A 16,701-nucleotide genomic window follows, 5' to 3' on the forward strand; every position below is an offset into this window, starting at 1 on the left:
TTAAGCTTTAAAGGTTATATTGCTATTGTTTTCATCTAATACAGCTTCTGAAATAAGTGAGTGCTTCACAGGTTTTACAAGGGATAGTGTCAACAGAATTGCTAGACTTTGAGGCTAAGAAATATCTTAAAAATTCTAGTTAGGGAGTTAAGACACAAAACCATAAATGTGTGTTGTGTGTTCTCATAGTAAACCCTAACCAAAATTGGGAATAGAACCATCTAGTGCATTTATCATAACATAATCAGTATGCTGTAATTACTGTGTTTCACTGAATTTTGAGGGAGAAATTAATTTGTTTCATATAATGAAGCCTTTTTGATGGAATGAGAATGAAGTTGATAACTGGTTTCAGGTACTGTATTTTAGCTCACTTTTTACAAATTTATAGTTTTAAAAAGTGTAAAAAATGCAGGATTTTTCTTCAACAGCTGTGCTGATAGGGTCAGAAATTGTAATCCTGCAGTTGTTCTGAGTCTATTTCTGTCCATTCAGTTCTGCTGACAACAATAATTAGACATGCCAGAGGATACAGATAATTTAAATTGTAAACTAATATTTTTTACATATAATGTTTTAGTATGTGTATCTAGGTTGTGTGATAACAGTTGCAACTTTACAAAAAGCCTGCATAACTCTCCTACTTTGTGTAAAACTCTTGAAGAAGAGGGAATATGAAGTATGATGTAAGTGTTCATGCTGAAACTTGTCAGTTCTAGAATCGCATTATTGTGTGTTTTAAAATAAACAAGCTACAGGATGTTGAAGAGTTAAACTGTAAGGATGATAGGCTTGGCCTGAATAAACTGTTGCTGTTCACTTAACACAACCCAGCATTCTGAAGTCACGTTAAAGAACAGATTTCTCCAGTACTTTGCTGGATGAGTGCCAGGCTGTGTGAATCACCTTCCCAAGGTTTTTGGGTTCCTTTGCAGTTGCTGAAAATAGTTTTCAGCACTGCTGAAGAGGTCAAGTTTTGTAACAGAAATTGAACGTTAGGCAGATAAGCTGTGTGTATTTGTAAAATATTTCTATTCAAAGTGTTGGGAAAAAAATGGTAAAGATTATTGTATAGTGACTAATTCCCAATTACAGTCAAAGTTTATAATTGATGTTTCTGTTGCCTAATTTAGGACCATAGTGTATAAATGTGGCTTGTACTGGGTGGGGCCTTTAGAAGGTTTCTTTTATGGCAATTGTTAATTTTTTTCTTGGAATCTAAGCTTTTGACCACAAAAAGGTTCCTCCCTTTTTATGTAAAAGTAGAAAAAGAGCAAAGTTACCTACACTGCATGTGCTTACAGTGGTTACGTGGACTGTGCTTACAGTGGTTCTTTATCAGCAAAACATGCCATTTCTGTTCATACTGCTCAGAGCCTGAGAGAAGAACCCGACCAAAGAATTCAATTGTATTTTATTTTATTTGGGTAAACTTTAATTGTTAGGTCAGATATGGGATTAGCTTTCACATATTAATGTTAACTAAGGCTTCAGAGAGTATTATAGGAGTAGTAAAAAAGCTCAAGTCTGGTAGTAAGCCAATAAAGTCTCTGCCAAGTCTTTCAAACACCCGGGAAGCTCTGGGGTAAAAAAAAAAAAAAATAAATAAAAATACCAGCGGTGCCTGTACTTCTTTCCTCTGAAAATTAGTTCAAGTATCATTAAATACAGAAATCCTAAACGAAATATGAATTCTGTTTATCAAACGTGATTATGGGCCTTCAGTTCAGAAGATGTGGAATGTGTGAAGTGCGTGAAGTTCAGGTTTGGCTGTTACTAAAGTTCGGTCAGTACCATGGCTGGTTCCCATTCTTTCCCCAGCTCTTAACAGAGCTACGCTGGCAGAAGCTCTTGTGTAAGCCCCTAAGTTTGGATCTGTTTGCTAATGAAGCTTTGTTCATTCAGGGAGTCTGAGGCAACTTTCAGTCTTGCTTCTTCCCAAGATAAACTGCTCCTTTACGTGGAAGGAGCTGGGCTGGTGCCTTGGTAGAGCTTTTATGTTATGTGGGCAGCCACCTTGATAAAGCTGCACTGCACCAGGACGGTGCACACCTGCTGCTCCACCCTGTAAACAGAAAAAGTCCAGGCAAAAGTACAGTCTTGATGGTGTAATTACCTTGGTGAGAGGAGCTTATGCCAGCACTGCTCTGTTAACTGGGTCTGTACCCCTTAACGACCCTGACTGGTGCAATGTGACAGTGAAAGTCCGTGGTGTTGATATGAGCACAGTCTTTTCTTAAATAAAAATGTCATGCTTTCCAGGTGGACTCATGCTAAAGCACCTTGAATATTTCTATGAGAAATTGCTGTTTAAGAACTCAGCTGTGGGAACTTCACTTTGATTGAAAGAAGCATATTTTTGCTACTTACTCAGAATAAAATAAACTTGTAATGCTTGGTTCTGGCCTTGTTCTGCCACATTACTGAGTGGTCCATACCTTCTTTTTTTATCGCCTTTTTTCTTACTGTCTGATCCTGTATGGTACAATCCGATACAAGAATATTTTTAAAATATTTTGCTGGGGAAAATTATTTTCTAGTCTGAAGTCTGTGTATTTTGTGTCGCACAAACTGGGCGGCTACTTCATGCTCTTTATTTTTGCTTGGGGTAGCTATTTTATACCATGGAGTTGCTCGTTGTCTTTTCTAAGTCTTACTGTGCATCAGAGTCCACTGTGTGTGCATGGTAATAGGATTCTGTGCATACACGCTAAACTCAACACTTCCAGGAGGTCCCACATTCACTGCCCGTGTGCAGGGTTGGTGTCCTGTGTGTGCAGTTATCCCTCAGGTGAGGTTGTGGCCACGGCCTTCCTGTGAGGCTCACATAAGGTAAGTGAGTTGCCTTTTTAGGCTACAAATCACAAAGGATGCTGGTGTGTAAACTCATTTCAGACACAATAGAGAGGGTTTGTGTAATGAGTGACTGAAGATGTTTTAATTTGGAAAGGTTAATTTCTTTGTTACAAGAGCAAAGACCATGTGAATATATGTGGTTGTTTTTAAAGGAAGCTATTTCTTTGACTTCTTGTAACAAATCCATGTTCTCAATTATTTCAAGAAGTAAGCTGCCAGGTGGTTTGGTTTGCTAGGGAAGTTTGTTGTCAGTCTGGTATATTTCTTCAATGTCTTTAAGTAGAAAAAGTGATCTTTTGACATTTATAAATGTTTTCAGTCTCATTTTTCTTGGAAGAAAAATCTGGAAGAAAACAGAACACTTTTTTCTGCATCTTTGGAAATTAAAAAATAAATAAAAATGCAGTTAATGTTGAAATTCTAAAGCATACCAGGTAACTGGCGTCAGCACTGCATACTGATGGTGCTTGCTGTCTTGTAAATGTGCCCGGATCCTGGTGATGCTTTGTCCTAAGGTGGCTGCATAGCACAACGTTTGTATTTGCCTCGATTGATTACTACTTCATGCAGTCTTAACAAAGAGTAGACAATCGTTAAATTGGGATGGGGTATTTCTGAGGAGCAGGGCTGTATCACTGAGTTACATGTTACTGAATTGGCATCACTGAAACTACAAAGCATATTAATGTGTTAGTTTTTTAATGGGAAATAATGTATTGGCTCTTCGCTGCCACTTTGAAGTTGCTAGTACTGTGGTTTTATAAGGTGGTAGGCTTGTTACGGTCTTACAACTAATTTAAGACTTAACCAGCCAGCAAGGCATTTACAGATAAGTGCTGCAGTTGTTGCAGCATTGTCTCTGCTTGGTTTTTATACCCTTAGGTCTAATAATCAGCAAAACACTGAAATGTTATGCAAACTGTGTTTTTAATGTGATCCTTCAAATGTAAAGTTTTTACTGGCATAAAATGTATTTACCAGGGATGTCTGGACTTTCACCTTGAACTACGGTGTGTCTAGAGAAGTCAAACAAATAGTAAATCAGTTGGGGGTGGGGGGTTGAGCTCACATCAGTTTCTCCACATCTGGACTTAAGCCTTCTGACTGCTGCTTTTCTTACTCTTTGCTCTCATTATATCCCTTCTGTCATAACATTCCCCTTTCACTTTGAAAGGTGATTTCCCCCTTTCAGAAGGGAAGATACTGTAAATAGAATCTGTAAGCAGTGGTTACATTTTAAATGACAATAAACATACTGTATAGAAGTTGAACTTCTGGAGGAAATTGGTGCCCCGTACAGTCTGAACTCTCTTAGCGTGGATGTGATTTTTGTCAGGTTGTGCATGTTGATGTACACCTGCAAACATCAGGGACTCTGTGCCAGCCTTGAGATAGGTTTGGACCAAGAAGTCCCTCCTCAGAGGAGTGGGGACATGTCTCAGTTGCATGATCTGCTTTCTGTTGCTTCTCATTTAAGTAGTCTGCTCCTGCATCTTTGTGGAAAGAGTCGATGGAGGGGACTGCTGCAGCCTTGTGCCTACGTGGCTTTTACCAGTGCTAGTGCAGAACTTATTTCCTGCTGTTCTAAGGGTCAAAGGATTGTACCTTTTGCCCATGGTCAGAATGAAACTGCTCGTTTATGTACAAAGTAGGTTTTGCCCTACTGACTTCATCTGAGCTGCTTTTGTGATGCTTGCTGATACAAGGGATTATTTCTGTTGCTGTGAAGTAGAAAGAGTGCTGCTTTCCCAGATGTCATCTTTGACAAATAGGGATGCAAAAATCATTTTCTAATGGGAAATTCTAGCCTTCTAGCTAGGAGCAGCATCAACTGAGCCATACCAACATTTTTTTTCACTTGCATCATAAATGTTGTCCTTAGTGGAGTTCTTAATCAAATTTTTGTCATGTGATGCTGACACACTCACTTCACAGGAATTTTTCAGTGCTTAAAGGAGGCCTTGGCAAGATCTGTGCCAATTTTACAGGGAGTAAAATGAACAAACAGCTTCAACTGTGGTTGGAAGCACTGTTACATCATTCTGGGGAGGATGTTTTCTGTCCATTTCATAGCATCCTTAGATATTTAAGAAACCCAGTATTTTGCTCTTTGGTTCTAGCCAAATGCCTTTCATGTAGTGCCGTCTAATTCTGAAGAAACAAATACAATCAAAGGCCAGTTCCAAGTCATTCTAGCTGAAGCTAATTTTTAAAATCATGGCCCAGACTAGTTTTGTGTCAGGATGTGGAGTTGAAACCGGTCACTGATGAACTACGGTGTTTAACAGATTTTAATTATCGTAAGACCTTTATTAAGCTTTGAATTTCTTTGCATGTACAAGTACTCTCCTGTCTTCTTACTAACTTGGTTTTTAGAAAGCTGCTGAACCTTATATTGGTTCTTCTGATTGTTTGAGGTTTCTGGCCTGTCTTTGGACCCTGGCCACTGAATATCCCTAATGTATCTGAAACATTAACTGGACCTTAAGTCCACTTACCAATACAAATTTTTTTTTCCTGTTACAGTGGAAGGAAGCTCCCCCCCTCTATTAGGTAACAGGGCTGACCAAATCAGCTCCTCCAGGAGGTACTAATGTCAGTGGTGAGTCTTGAGTATGCAGTGAGTCCTGCTTTCATTGCTTTAAGGCAAGTTGGGGGATGAGAGAACTAATAGGTGCCAGGTATTCCTCCTTTGGCTGAAGTATTCATGCAAGGTGCTTGAGTAGCCTGTAAATTGTTAGACATGAGAACTTGGGCAAATTGCAGCATTTTGTCTGAGTATTAAAGAGCACCACTCACATCCAGAAACATGGAATAAGGTGCAATATATTTTGCCTTCTAACTGTAGCTATCATGAGGATTAGCAGTAATGAGAAGAAAAAGATCACTATTTTCTCATAAAAAATCCTCAAAAAAAAAAAAAACTGAACCTGAAGAATTTGCACAGAATTTTGACATGGGTTTTTGCTTGTGCACAAATCCTTGGATGAAGGAGAAATAAGGCTACTGCTTTTGGTTGCTTTTAGTTCATGTTAAAGGTATTACTAAGCTGACTTTCAATATCCTTTTTTAGAGTGAGGTCTTCCTAGTTAATTGACATAGGAAGTTCATCATGCAATTAAATTATAAGTTCTGAAAAAGCCAGGATCTTTATGCGGTCTGTGGACCCACTGAATGATTATTACCTCTTTAGAGCAAATGAAGTGGGGATACTGATTTGAATGTGTAAGTCACTTGTTGAATGGGCCTCTGTCTAAAAATAGACAAAAAGATGGGGGAATGTAGCAGTTCTTTAAAAGCTTTGCTCTGTTATTATCAGATGAAGGTGTATTGAGGCATCTTAGAAAGGGCTTAATGAAGTCAGCATTCAGCAGATGCAGGTACCTTCAAGTTGCCTGTCCTGCAGTTATCCTGTATTGGCATATGTCTGTGTAACTGGCACAGAAATCCTTTCCTTTTTTTTTTTTTTTTTACTTGAGATTTCTAAAGTGTTGGGTTACAAAGATGGCAGTACATAGCGGTATGCTTTTGATGAGGTTTTGTCTAAAAGTGATAGTGATAACGTATGTACAGAAAAAGAACAAGATTACAAGCTTCCCCTTTTTTTTTTTTTTTCCCCACTGTTGATTAATGAAGACCTTGGAGGATAGATGCTTTTTGTAGGTGTATTGCACGCCTGTGAATGAGTGCTGTTGCAGTGGCAGGATTCAGAATTTGGGAATCTTGTTAGGTTGGCTGCTGATACTCCCTAGGATTTCTTCAAGCCATGTAGGCTGAATAACCCAACTTGGCAGTACTGAAGCACTTCACCTGTAAAATAATGGGGGAGGAAAAACCTACATAAATATTTTCTTGGCTGAATATCCTTTTTCAAGGTACTCGGCATCTCCTTTTTGTTCCAATTCTAAGTGACTGTTTTCTTTCACTGGAATGCTTGCATTACAGTTTGCAAGCTTAAAACTGATCGGATTTTGAAAAGGAAGTCCTGGCTGAGAGAGCAGATAATGAAGTGCTGCTGGATAAGATGTGATGAGCTCTCGCTGAGTGCCTGACGGTGTGCACAGGTTGAGTGAGATGGGCTGAGCTGATGCAGCATGCAGCTGCTTAAAGGGCTCTTGTTCTCCATGCCTATTCTTGTGTGTCTTTGCACTAGCTGTGTTCAGTTTTCATCCTTTTGGTTCTCTTTTGGTTAGTTTTCTGCTGAATTAATAAGCCAAATCTATTGATGAAGAATTTGGGTGGATGCTTTGTGTGGTAAAGAGGATTGGGTGCACGTGACATAAAACACTGAACTGTGAGCAGAGGAGAAGGCAGTAGGAAAGTGGTAGCTCATGTAATTAATGTTGGGGCTGCACTTGTTCTTTGTAGTCCATAAATGTGGATTTAATGTGCATTGTGAATCCCTTGTTTGATGTGGACCTGTTGTGTTATGTAAGCATTTAAATCAATAGACCTGGGACTTTCATTGACAAAGTCTACCCCCCCATGAAGGGGAAAGAACTATTTCCTTTTTAAGTAATTATTGATTTGTTTTTCCAACTTTATAGTTGGCCTTCTAATCTTACATATTTTCACAGTGGAGATCGCTTATCACAGAAGTTGCTCCCCTAAGCAAAACGAGAGGATTTCTGAACAAGTTAAGAGCATATATATCTATTATCAACATTGTTTTGTTGTACTGCACAATCACTTTCAGAGATGATGGTCTGTAATATTTCCAAAGGTACACAGTAGCCTTTCTAAAGGAGATGTGGCAGAAAGGCAGGAGGGTGTTGATAGGAATTGTCTGTTTGGGGGAAGTACAGCAATTTTCAGTTTCCAGCCAGAATTCAGTTTCAGGAATGTGATTAATGTGCTGTATTAGGAGGAAGAAGAGAGTAAGTTTATCATGAATGTTCAGTTCCTTCAAATCCAGGTAACCACTTTGTTGCTTCAGCTTACATTTGTCAGAATCTCAACTGCAACTTAATGCTTAAATGGAGAACAAACAAAAGTCATACCAAATTTGGAAACTGTCAAATACCTGTTTCTCTTCCCACGTTTCTGTATGTTGTAGTAAACATTTTTTGAAAATGGTTTGTAGAACTTTTACTTAGCATTGTCAACAGGCTTGTTATGTTTAAAAGTGTAATTGCGAGTTAAGGCTTTGTGCTTTTGTTTTCAGAAACTGTTTTTCAGCCTTTTTAAAGGCGTGTTTAGCCCATTTTTAAGATGCAATTCTGCAGGAGCTAAATAATAAGTAATAAGTAAATAAGTATAATCTGGACCAAATGGGGATACTAAATAATAAAGGAAAACAAGCATTTTATAGCAAATACGGGTCTTCTGCATTTTTGGTGTGTTAAGTGTAATGAATTTTATACCTACAAAATTTGAAATTATTTTGAAAATGTAGCTCTATTAGAATTTTTTCCTCTAGATAATAGAGGTAATAATAGATAATAAAGGTAATAAGATAATATCCCCACTTTGTCCCCCATGCCCCGCCCTCCCCCCAAAAACACATTCTTGAATAGAATTTTAAGTTTTCAGTTATGTTAAAAATAATATGCTAAATTAAAACTGTGTACTGTGCAGCCTTGCCACTGGGTGGGGTATGACTATCAGACTGAAAAATGTATTGAGTTCAAGGAGCCAGAATAGCTCCAGAGAAGAAAGGATGCTGATTTGACTTCTGGAATGCTGTAGTAATACCAGCTCTGTGGCTCAGACCTAACTGTAAAGAGCGTGTTGCACACGTAGCTGTGCATGCCCCAGTGCTTCATTGTGCACTACAAAATCCATCCTTTCTTTAGACAATTCTTCCTGTAGTATGTTACTGGATACGTTATTCAAACAGGATGCACTTCCTGCATGTTTAAGAAGCACAGTTTGTTTTCAGTTTAATACAAGTGTTGAACAAGGAGTGATTAGCTGACTTTCCCTCTTCCTTCAGGAATATCACTTAAAAATTGCATGATGTGTGATGAGTTGGAGATTCTGAACAGGGAGATTGAAAGGTTATTACAGAGCAGCAGCGTGGAAGAAGGCACTTTTAACTCAGACTGTCTTCAGCCATCAGTGACTGACTCCTTGGATGTAATCACTGATTCAGACAATGGAGCAAAATGCATATTAGAGCAGGTATTCAATGACATGAGATACAGTACTAGGGTCTGTAAGATTAGGTTATTCTGCTCTCTTTTTTGTATATTTTTTTCCTCCTTTTTCTCCTTGAGTGGGAATGGTTGGCACAGGTGAAGAATGTATATAATCTGTATAATCCTCTCCAGAGAAAGTGCAGAGGTGGGAAATGCTGATGTAGACTTATCTATATAGTCATTTTTTTTCAAAATTTCCATTCCCACAGTCATGCAAATTGAGATTTACTGTTTATCAAATAAGTGATCCACTGATGACAGATCACACCTAGTGTGGGGTTGGTCTTTTCCCTGCTCCCTGTATTTGGGACAGTGATGTGGCAATAGAGAATACCTAGAGATTATCATTGTTTAGAAAGTAAGAAGTGTTTCTAAACAGCAGATTATTACCAAAATCTGTTTTTAATGCTTCAAAACATTGATAAATGTTTCAGGGACTTCCTACACCTAGTACTGCAGTTTCCATGCATCTTTAATTGCACACACAGTCTGTCCATTATTACTGTTCTTTTGTCTCCACCTAATTTACCAATTCAAAAGTGACTTTTCTTATCCCATTAATCTCCCAAATTCTTTTTCCAGTGTTGTGCTAATGGGGCAGACTTTTGGGGGTTTTCCTGCTGATTTTCAGCCTTGTGCTCAGAAGCAAGCAGTCAGGATTCATGTTTGTTTGCTATTTCACATGTGAATTGGGACCCCCGGTCCAAATAGTTTGTCTTGTTCAGGTACTTTAAATAAGTGCCTTGATTCTGAAATGTTTCCCAAAGGTTGATTTTTTTTTTTTTTTTCTTCTTCGGACGGGGGGAGGTTTCAGATACTAATGTCATCATCTGTTCTTGAAATAAAGCTTTTGAAATGTTCTGTATTGCAAGCCCTTTTTAGTGAAAGGGACAGTGACGGAATATTCCTTACTTCAGATACTCAGCCGTGTTTTTTTTATTATCCCACCATATAAAACCAGTGAGTAGCCACTTGGATTTAAGTCCTCAAAGCTGTGTATGTCTTCTGTGATGAAATTTAGTACAGACTGGTAGGCCTTCCCTACTGTAAGCCTGGGTATGCCAGTGTAGTTTAAAAGCATTTCTGCATTTTCATTGTACATGCTTACTAAATTTAATTAAGAATGCTTTTAAATACTGGAAATGGAGTAGATTTGCTGAATACAGTTTGTTACTGTTACAAAAGTCTTAATGGATTCACAGTGAATTGATGAGATGACACTTGCATTTTGAATTTGTTTGAAAGGTCTAAACTGTTGGTAAGTGGTGGAGGTGTTTTTTTTTTTTTTTTTTTTTACTTTCACTTTTCATTCCTGGTTCAGTGTCTTGCTGAAAATAGAAAACTGTCAAAAGGGCAAAATAACAGAAGTTGGTTTATAACGTAATGGATACAAAACAATTCCAAGCTTAAGTATACAGTGGTAAGATAAGCTCATAAATACAATGGTGTCTTATTTTGTCTCCTTTTTTTCCAGGTGTCAGCAGGAAAAGGACTATTTTCATTATTTGGTCCTGCTGACAGCTCAAAGACTCAGTCTGGCACTTCTGAATCAGGAAATTCAGCATGTGCTGGAAGGATAATGCTGAATGACTCTGATCCTTTGCTGCCCTCCTCTGGCTCTCCTTTTCATTCGTCTCAAAAGGGAGAAACCGTTCAAACCTCTAATGCTGTGTCAGGTAAAGATATAGAAGGCACTGAAGACACTTATTTTTTATATTTTATGTGGAATTTAAATCTCAAATTGGATTACCTCTGCCTGTAGCTTTTAGCATTTCTTCATCTTCAAGGTAAACAAAGATGTAGACTTTAAATATTTAATATTCTGCTCTTCCATTGCAGCCTTTTTCTTATGTGAATATAATTTTTGTGTTGCCCTTAAAAACAAAACAAATACAGTTAATGTTTTTTTTGGAGAATTTAATGGAATTTCCTATTGGATTGAAACAATGTCAGCTCTTTAATTTTAAGCCTGTAGTACTATAGTAATTTTTGATCCTAACTGAAATGTTCTAATTTGATCTGGAATCCAAATGATGTTCTGGAATCTGCTGTCTTTACAGCTATATGTATAGTATGTCACTAAAATGACTTGAAGTTGCAATTTAAGTTACGTTTTTTAAATATCAGTGTTTTTTACAATTCTCTAGCTTAATTGTTTGCTTAGCGTTGATAGTTATACTTGTTTTAACACTAAATGTAATGATAGAAAATCGGAATTACATTGTAGAGGGATCATGTGTGATACAGCAGAACAGTGATGCAGCTGATGCAATATGTGAAACAAGGAGGCATTTATCACTAGGGTATACTGCAATATTTGGAAGCAGATTGAAAAGCATGCTAAAAAATGCCTCTGAAAGGTGTAGCTGTAATATATATAGCTTTGATTCTTTCAGCAACCGCTGTTATTTAGGAATTATGTTAACATCTCCATTTGGCTAACCTGTATAATTTTTGTGCCAGGAAGACGCATATAACCACTCCAAAAACATGTGTGGGGAAGAGTTAGGTTTTTTGTAATTGTTTTTGAAAGTACTGTTTGTTTATCTACTTAATTGTCGTGCACTTACTGCTGCATATTATAGTCTTACGTGAGCAATGTGATTGTAGTGACAGCAAAACATAGTTTTTGAATTCTAGGAGAGCATATTTACATGGCATGCAATTCATTTAAAACATTGCCCTGTGGTGTAATACTGACTTTAATACCTGCTTGAACCAGATGATTACTGAGTACTTGAAGTGCAGCCTAAGATTCTGTATTTATTTCAGTCATTTGCTTAAGTCTTGTCAGATAAGACAGTCTCCTAGTATGCTGGGGGAGACTTCTGAGGAAAACGGGTCCTGGTTGTCAGCACAGGCTTTTTCTCTTCCTGTGGCTCCATCTGTCATAGTTGAAGGTTCTTTGATATTTTTTGGGGGTGTCATTCTGGTAGAATGACACACAGGCTGAAAACCTTTTTGTAAATAACAGTATCATGGAGCAGTGTTTATCAGGTTTCATTCAATTATTTTTTTCCCCAGAGAAATGCTTGAGAAGATCTTTATTTTGTTCTATTTTCTATCATTTTTTCTAGCCAGTAAACCTTGTTAGAGGAGAAATGAGGGGAAAGTATATTGCTTTTATCCTGAATGCCCACCAGAGTTTCTGAAACAATTTAACAAAACAGCAGCTAAACTCTTTAATAAGTAAGATACAGACCTAGTAAAACAGTTATTTCAATAGGGACGGTTCTTTTTTTTTCTCCTGTTTTGACACTTAGTCAAAGAATAATCAGTTTTGGATTCTAAACAGCGATAGCTTAGAAATTCTGTAAGCTGGCTGTTTCTACTGTGTGTTTTATCCTACTGTAAGCAATCAGCTCACCTTTCTAGCAGAAAATGTTATTGGTACCAAGTACCAACCTCATCTTTAAAAAAAAAAGGAAACATGTCTGCACTGTCTTGATAACTCCTTGCTCTGCTGCATGGTCTTGTTCTTCTGGCACTGGTGCATATGTAGTTCCTGTGCTCCCCTGTGGAGTGGAATTGCTACAAGTTTTTTTCCCAGACAAACCCCAGAGAACAGGTTCGTACTATGAAGGAGTTTTTGAGAATTTGAATATTTGTCCACAAAATAGTGTGCAGATGCATCTGTTTTCTGATCTTGTAAGAGGTACGATAGCATACTTCTGCAGTAACTTTTTTGTTCAAATCTATATAAAAATATTTTTTTAGCTATTATGAAAGCAACTGAATAAAGTATGTGTTTAGGGTTAAAGCATACATGCTGTGCACACATTAAACTTGACAAAGTTGATTTTATTGACGATTTAAGATTATCAAAATAAATTGCTTGGCTCTTACTGTTCAAAGAAAAAGAAATACCAGAAATGCTAATGGCTCTTTAGTAAAACATGACAGTATAGTGTCCAAACCCGTATATTTAAAGTTTTGTTTTTTGAAGGATTTCAGTGAACTTTTGTTAGTATTCAGTGACTTTAGTGGCTTGAAATGAAAGTTAGATATTTTGCTTGCTCTTTACAATAAACTAATGAGTTTGTCAGAATACTTAATTACTTAGGCTATGAATCTTTTTGAATCTAAGCTTTGTATATTGTTTGTCTTCAGCATTTCAGGGTGGGGAGAGTGGTGTCTGTACTATGGAACAAGCTGTAAGTTTACAGCCAGCGTCATTGGAATCTGAATCTAATACTGATAACATGGAAAACAGTTCCCCTGGTAAGATTTCATCTTAAATTCAACAGAAAAATATGCTTATTTGTCCATCCTGTACTATATGTTTTTAAATAACAAGTTTGTGGCAGTTGGATTATTTTGGCACAGCATTCAGTGATGTGCTTACTTGCCACTGCTGCAATATATATGCACAACAAAGTATTTTATCCGTTTTCAGATAAAATTAGGTGGAGGTGTTTGTATTTATTACCACAAATAAAATAATACTATGTTGGATAAAAAGTGTAGGAAAAACATCTCTCACCACAAATTCAATAACTATTACCTTGTTTTTAGCATCAGCTTTGGATGAAAAAGGTGAGCAAAGCAATGAGGAGGAACAAAAAACTATCAAACCTACAAGCAAAGAGTTCAGGAAAACCTGGGGTTTTCGAAGAACTACAATTGCCAAGAGAGAAGGTGCAGGAGATATTGATATGGACTCCAGTGAACAACAGCCGCAGCAGCAGCAACAAGGCTTAAACCTCAGGCGTAGTGGGCGACAACCCAAGCGAACAGAAAGAGTAGAAGAATTTCTTACAACAGTAAGACGCAGGGGAAGGAGGAATGCTCCTATTGCTTTGGAAGATTCAAGTGAACCCGCATCCTGTCCAGCCACAGATGCTGAAACTGCTTCAGAAGATAGCGTTGAGAGTGCTTCTGATATGAAACCTGTGACTCGGAGGAGTGTCACTAGGAGTAGTAAGGATCAGAAAGGCTCTAAAAGCAGACGCACAAAAGATGAAGAGGAGGAGGAGGAAGAGGAGGAAGAGGAAGAAGATACTTCTGATAGTGACAGTGATGGGTTAACACTAAAGGAACTGCAGAATCGACTAAGAAACAAACGTGTTGAACAAAAGCCTGCTCAACTGACACTGAACGATATACAGACCCGCCTGAGAAAAAGACCTTCTGAGCAAGATCCTACAGAAACAGGTGATGTCCAGCCTGAAAATCAAGTTAAAGCTGAATTACCCGTCAAACAGGAGCCTGAGATTATAGATGGCACTGAGGTTGCAAGTCAAGTTACTGTGTCTGAGGAAAACACTGAAGATCTTCAGGTTGAGAAGGAGATAAAGCCTACTGTTGGAGTAAAAGGGGTTACGGACGAAGGACTTGAAGAATTGCCCAAAGGAAAACCAGAATCTGAGATTTATGACCCCAATGCACTGTATTGTATCTGTCGTCAGCCTCATAACAACAGGTAGGCAAGATTTTCAACTTAAAGTGCAATGCGAGTAGCTGGAGTTCTTCTGTGATTGGAGAAAATAACCCAAATTCCATAGCTTGCTTTTTGGGTTTATGAAAATGAGCTTTTGGGTTCATTGGAAGATTTGGGGGGTGGTTTATGAGAAATATTTAGGAGGGGGTCAACTAATGAAAACAAATGAACAATGAAGCAAAACAGTATACTGATACCTTAGCATGGCAAAGATCTGTGTTAAAATACTTGTCAAACTTTAATTGGCATATTAGTTCCTTATGTTTCACTGTTCCCTGGTTCTTTTCAGGTTTATGATTTGCTGCGATAGATGTGAGGAATGGTTTCACGGTGACTGTGTGGGTATCTCCGAGGCTCGAGGGCGGCTGTTGGAGAGGAATGGTGAGGACTACATCTGTCCAAACTGCACCATTCTCCAGGTGCAGGATGAGCCTATTTCAGAAACAGAGCCGCAGGAAGATAAAGGAAGTCAAATAAATGTGGATGGTACAGAATTCACAAGCATCGGAACAGTTGAACAAAAGTCTGTTGAGGACCAAGGGATCAAGGGTAGGATTGAAAAAGCTTCAAATCCAAGTGGGAAGAAAAAACTCAAGATATTTCAACCTGTAAGTATTGTAATTGTTCATTGTTGTTCATATTCCTCAGAGTACTTTGAGGCAGTGGCTTAACTTGTATAGCAGTAAATCTGATTTTTCTTTATAAAGCTAAATATAAAGCTGAACAACCCTCTAAATATTACTGTTCAGTATAAATTCATCCATAGATTATCACTGTGGGAACTAATTAAAATTAAGAGTGTTTTGAAGTAGGCGATTTAAAAGTTTTGTGTAGGTGTAAGGAAATGCCATACTACGTTCTGTATGGTATTCTGATTTTTTAAGAATATTTTTAGAAATCAAATTATGTGGTGGTCTTTTTTTATGGAAAAAAGCAGAATTTTGGACTGGCTTATTCAATCTTTAAAATCTCAAATACTTTTGGATATCTTCCAACGAGAGTGAAAGTTTTTACTTAACATCGCCAAGCATCTCTTAGAGTTAATACCAACTGTGCTAATACCAACCTTTGTAATTCCAATTAGTCTTTGAAGTTCTGATATTTTCAGTCCTGATGCTGCTTCAAGTTGTTAGTATGTAGGGAATTGTTTTATACTGCCTTTTGGAAGAGTAATAAAATGTGTATTTCAAATGATTGCAAATTCTGGCACAAAATATAAAATAAGCATAAATTTTGTAATAGTAAGTTCCATGCCCAGTTCAAAATACAGGCAAAGAAGCTTCTTCAACTCAACACACACAAATTTAAAAACTTTGTGCTGCAGTCATCATCTTTGTATTGCTGAAGCTACTGTAGTAATGACGTTTTTCTTTGCTCTTCAAGGTATATTGAGAGGAACACTTAATATATTTGTTGTCAGAATGCTATAGCTATTCATATTTTTTCTGTATTAATTTGTTCTTTGATGCTTAATCTTTGAATTTTGACATCATATCCAGACTAAATCTAAAGTTAGGTTGTATCTGGATTATCTTTGGAGAAATCTTCCTGTTGTACAAACATCTACAATAAGTTTATGGGGGGAAAAAAAACAGTTTAAAAATCAGAACTGCTGATATCAGCACAATAAGCTTAATGTATAGATCAGAACAGTGTGAGCTTAATGTATAAATATTTACTATTTTAGGATAAATGTGGGGGAAACACATTCTCCAAAAAGTTTTTAATAAGTTCTGTTACTCCTGAGTAAATTAGGAGTGATGGCTGAGTTACCTGAAGTTTGGGTGCTTCCTAGGGCACAAGAACTCATACTTCTTTCTTAAGCCTCACAATTAAGTGTATACATGATGCAAACGTATTCTAAAGCATGATCTTCAGTTTCGTGTGAAAAATCCCAAACTTTTTTCAGATCACCGAAATTAACACTGTCTTACTGACTTCTGAAGAAAAAATAACCTATATAAAAATTAGCTTTTTCTGAAAATATTGCTGAAATACGCATTTTGATAATGACAAATTGCAGTTTGTGGATAGGGGAGAGACTGCCTAGAGCTCCAGCAGTTTTGAGTATTAGGTCAATTGTGTAACATAGTTGTATAACATTTTTGAGTAATCTAGAAGATAGAACAAGTGATGCTGAAGGCATAATACATAGAAGGTGGTGTGTTGGAACTTAAAGAGTTCTTAAGTATTTCTAGACTTAGAGCTCATGTACTCTGGCTCTTAAGGAATGTGTTATGATTTGAATCTTAAAATTGAAGACGA

The 16,701-nt window shown here is 37.4% G+C and overlaps 1 protein-coding gene across 6 annotated transcripts in view; it reads left to right on the forward strand.

The window, feature by feature from the left end:
* The window catches only part of DIDO1 (death inducer-obliterator 1), a gene marked incomplete at its 5' end in the record, with an annotated part of 57,561 nt that overhangs the window by 7,350 nt on the left and 33,510 nt on the right, over window positions 1–16,701 (forward strand). For 4 of the 6 annotated variants that reach the window (XM_084538542.1, XM_084538543.1, XM_084538544.1 and 1 more), the window contains 5 exons: window positions 8,792–8,979; window positions 10,471–10,672; window positions 13,107–13,217; window positions 13,512–14,418; window positions 14,726–15,044. In XM_084538542.1, coding sequence (XP_084394668.1) covers window positions 8,812–8,979; window positions 10,471–10,672; window positions 13,107–13,217; window positions 13,512–14,418; window positions 14,726–15,044 — 1,707 coding nt within the window. The remainder of the gene's footprint in view (window positions 1–8,791; window positions 8,980–10,470; window positions 10,673–13,106; window positions 13,218–13,511; window positions 14,419–14,725; window positions 15,045–16,701) is intronic. The other 2 variants (XM_084538545.1, XM_084538546.1) reach the window with 1 other exon arrangement.

Source organism: Aythya ferina (genome assembly GCF_964211825.1).
Source record: "Aythya ferina genome assembly, chromosome: 16".
In the NCBI taxonomy this organism is placed as follows: Eukaryota; Metazoa; Chordata; class Aves; order Anseriformes; family Anatidae; genus Aythya; species Aythya ferina.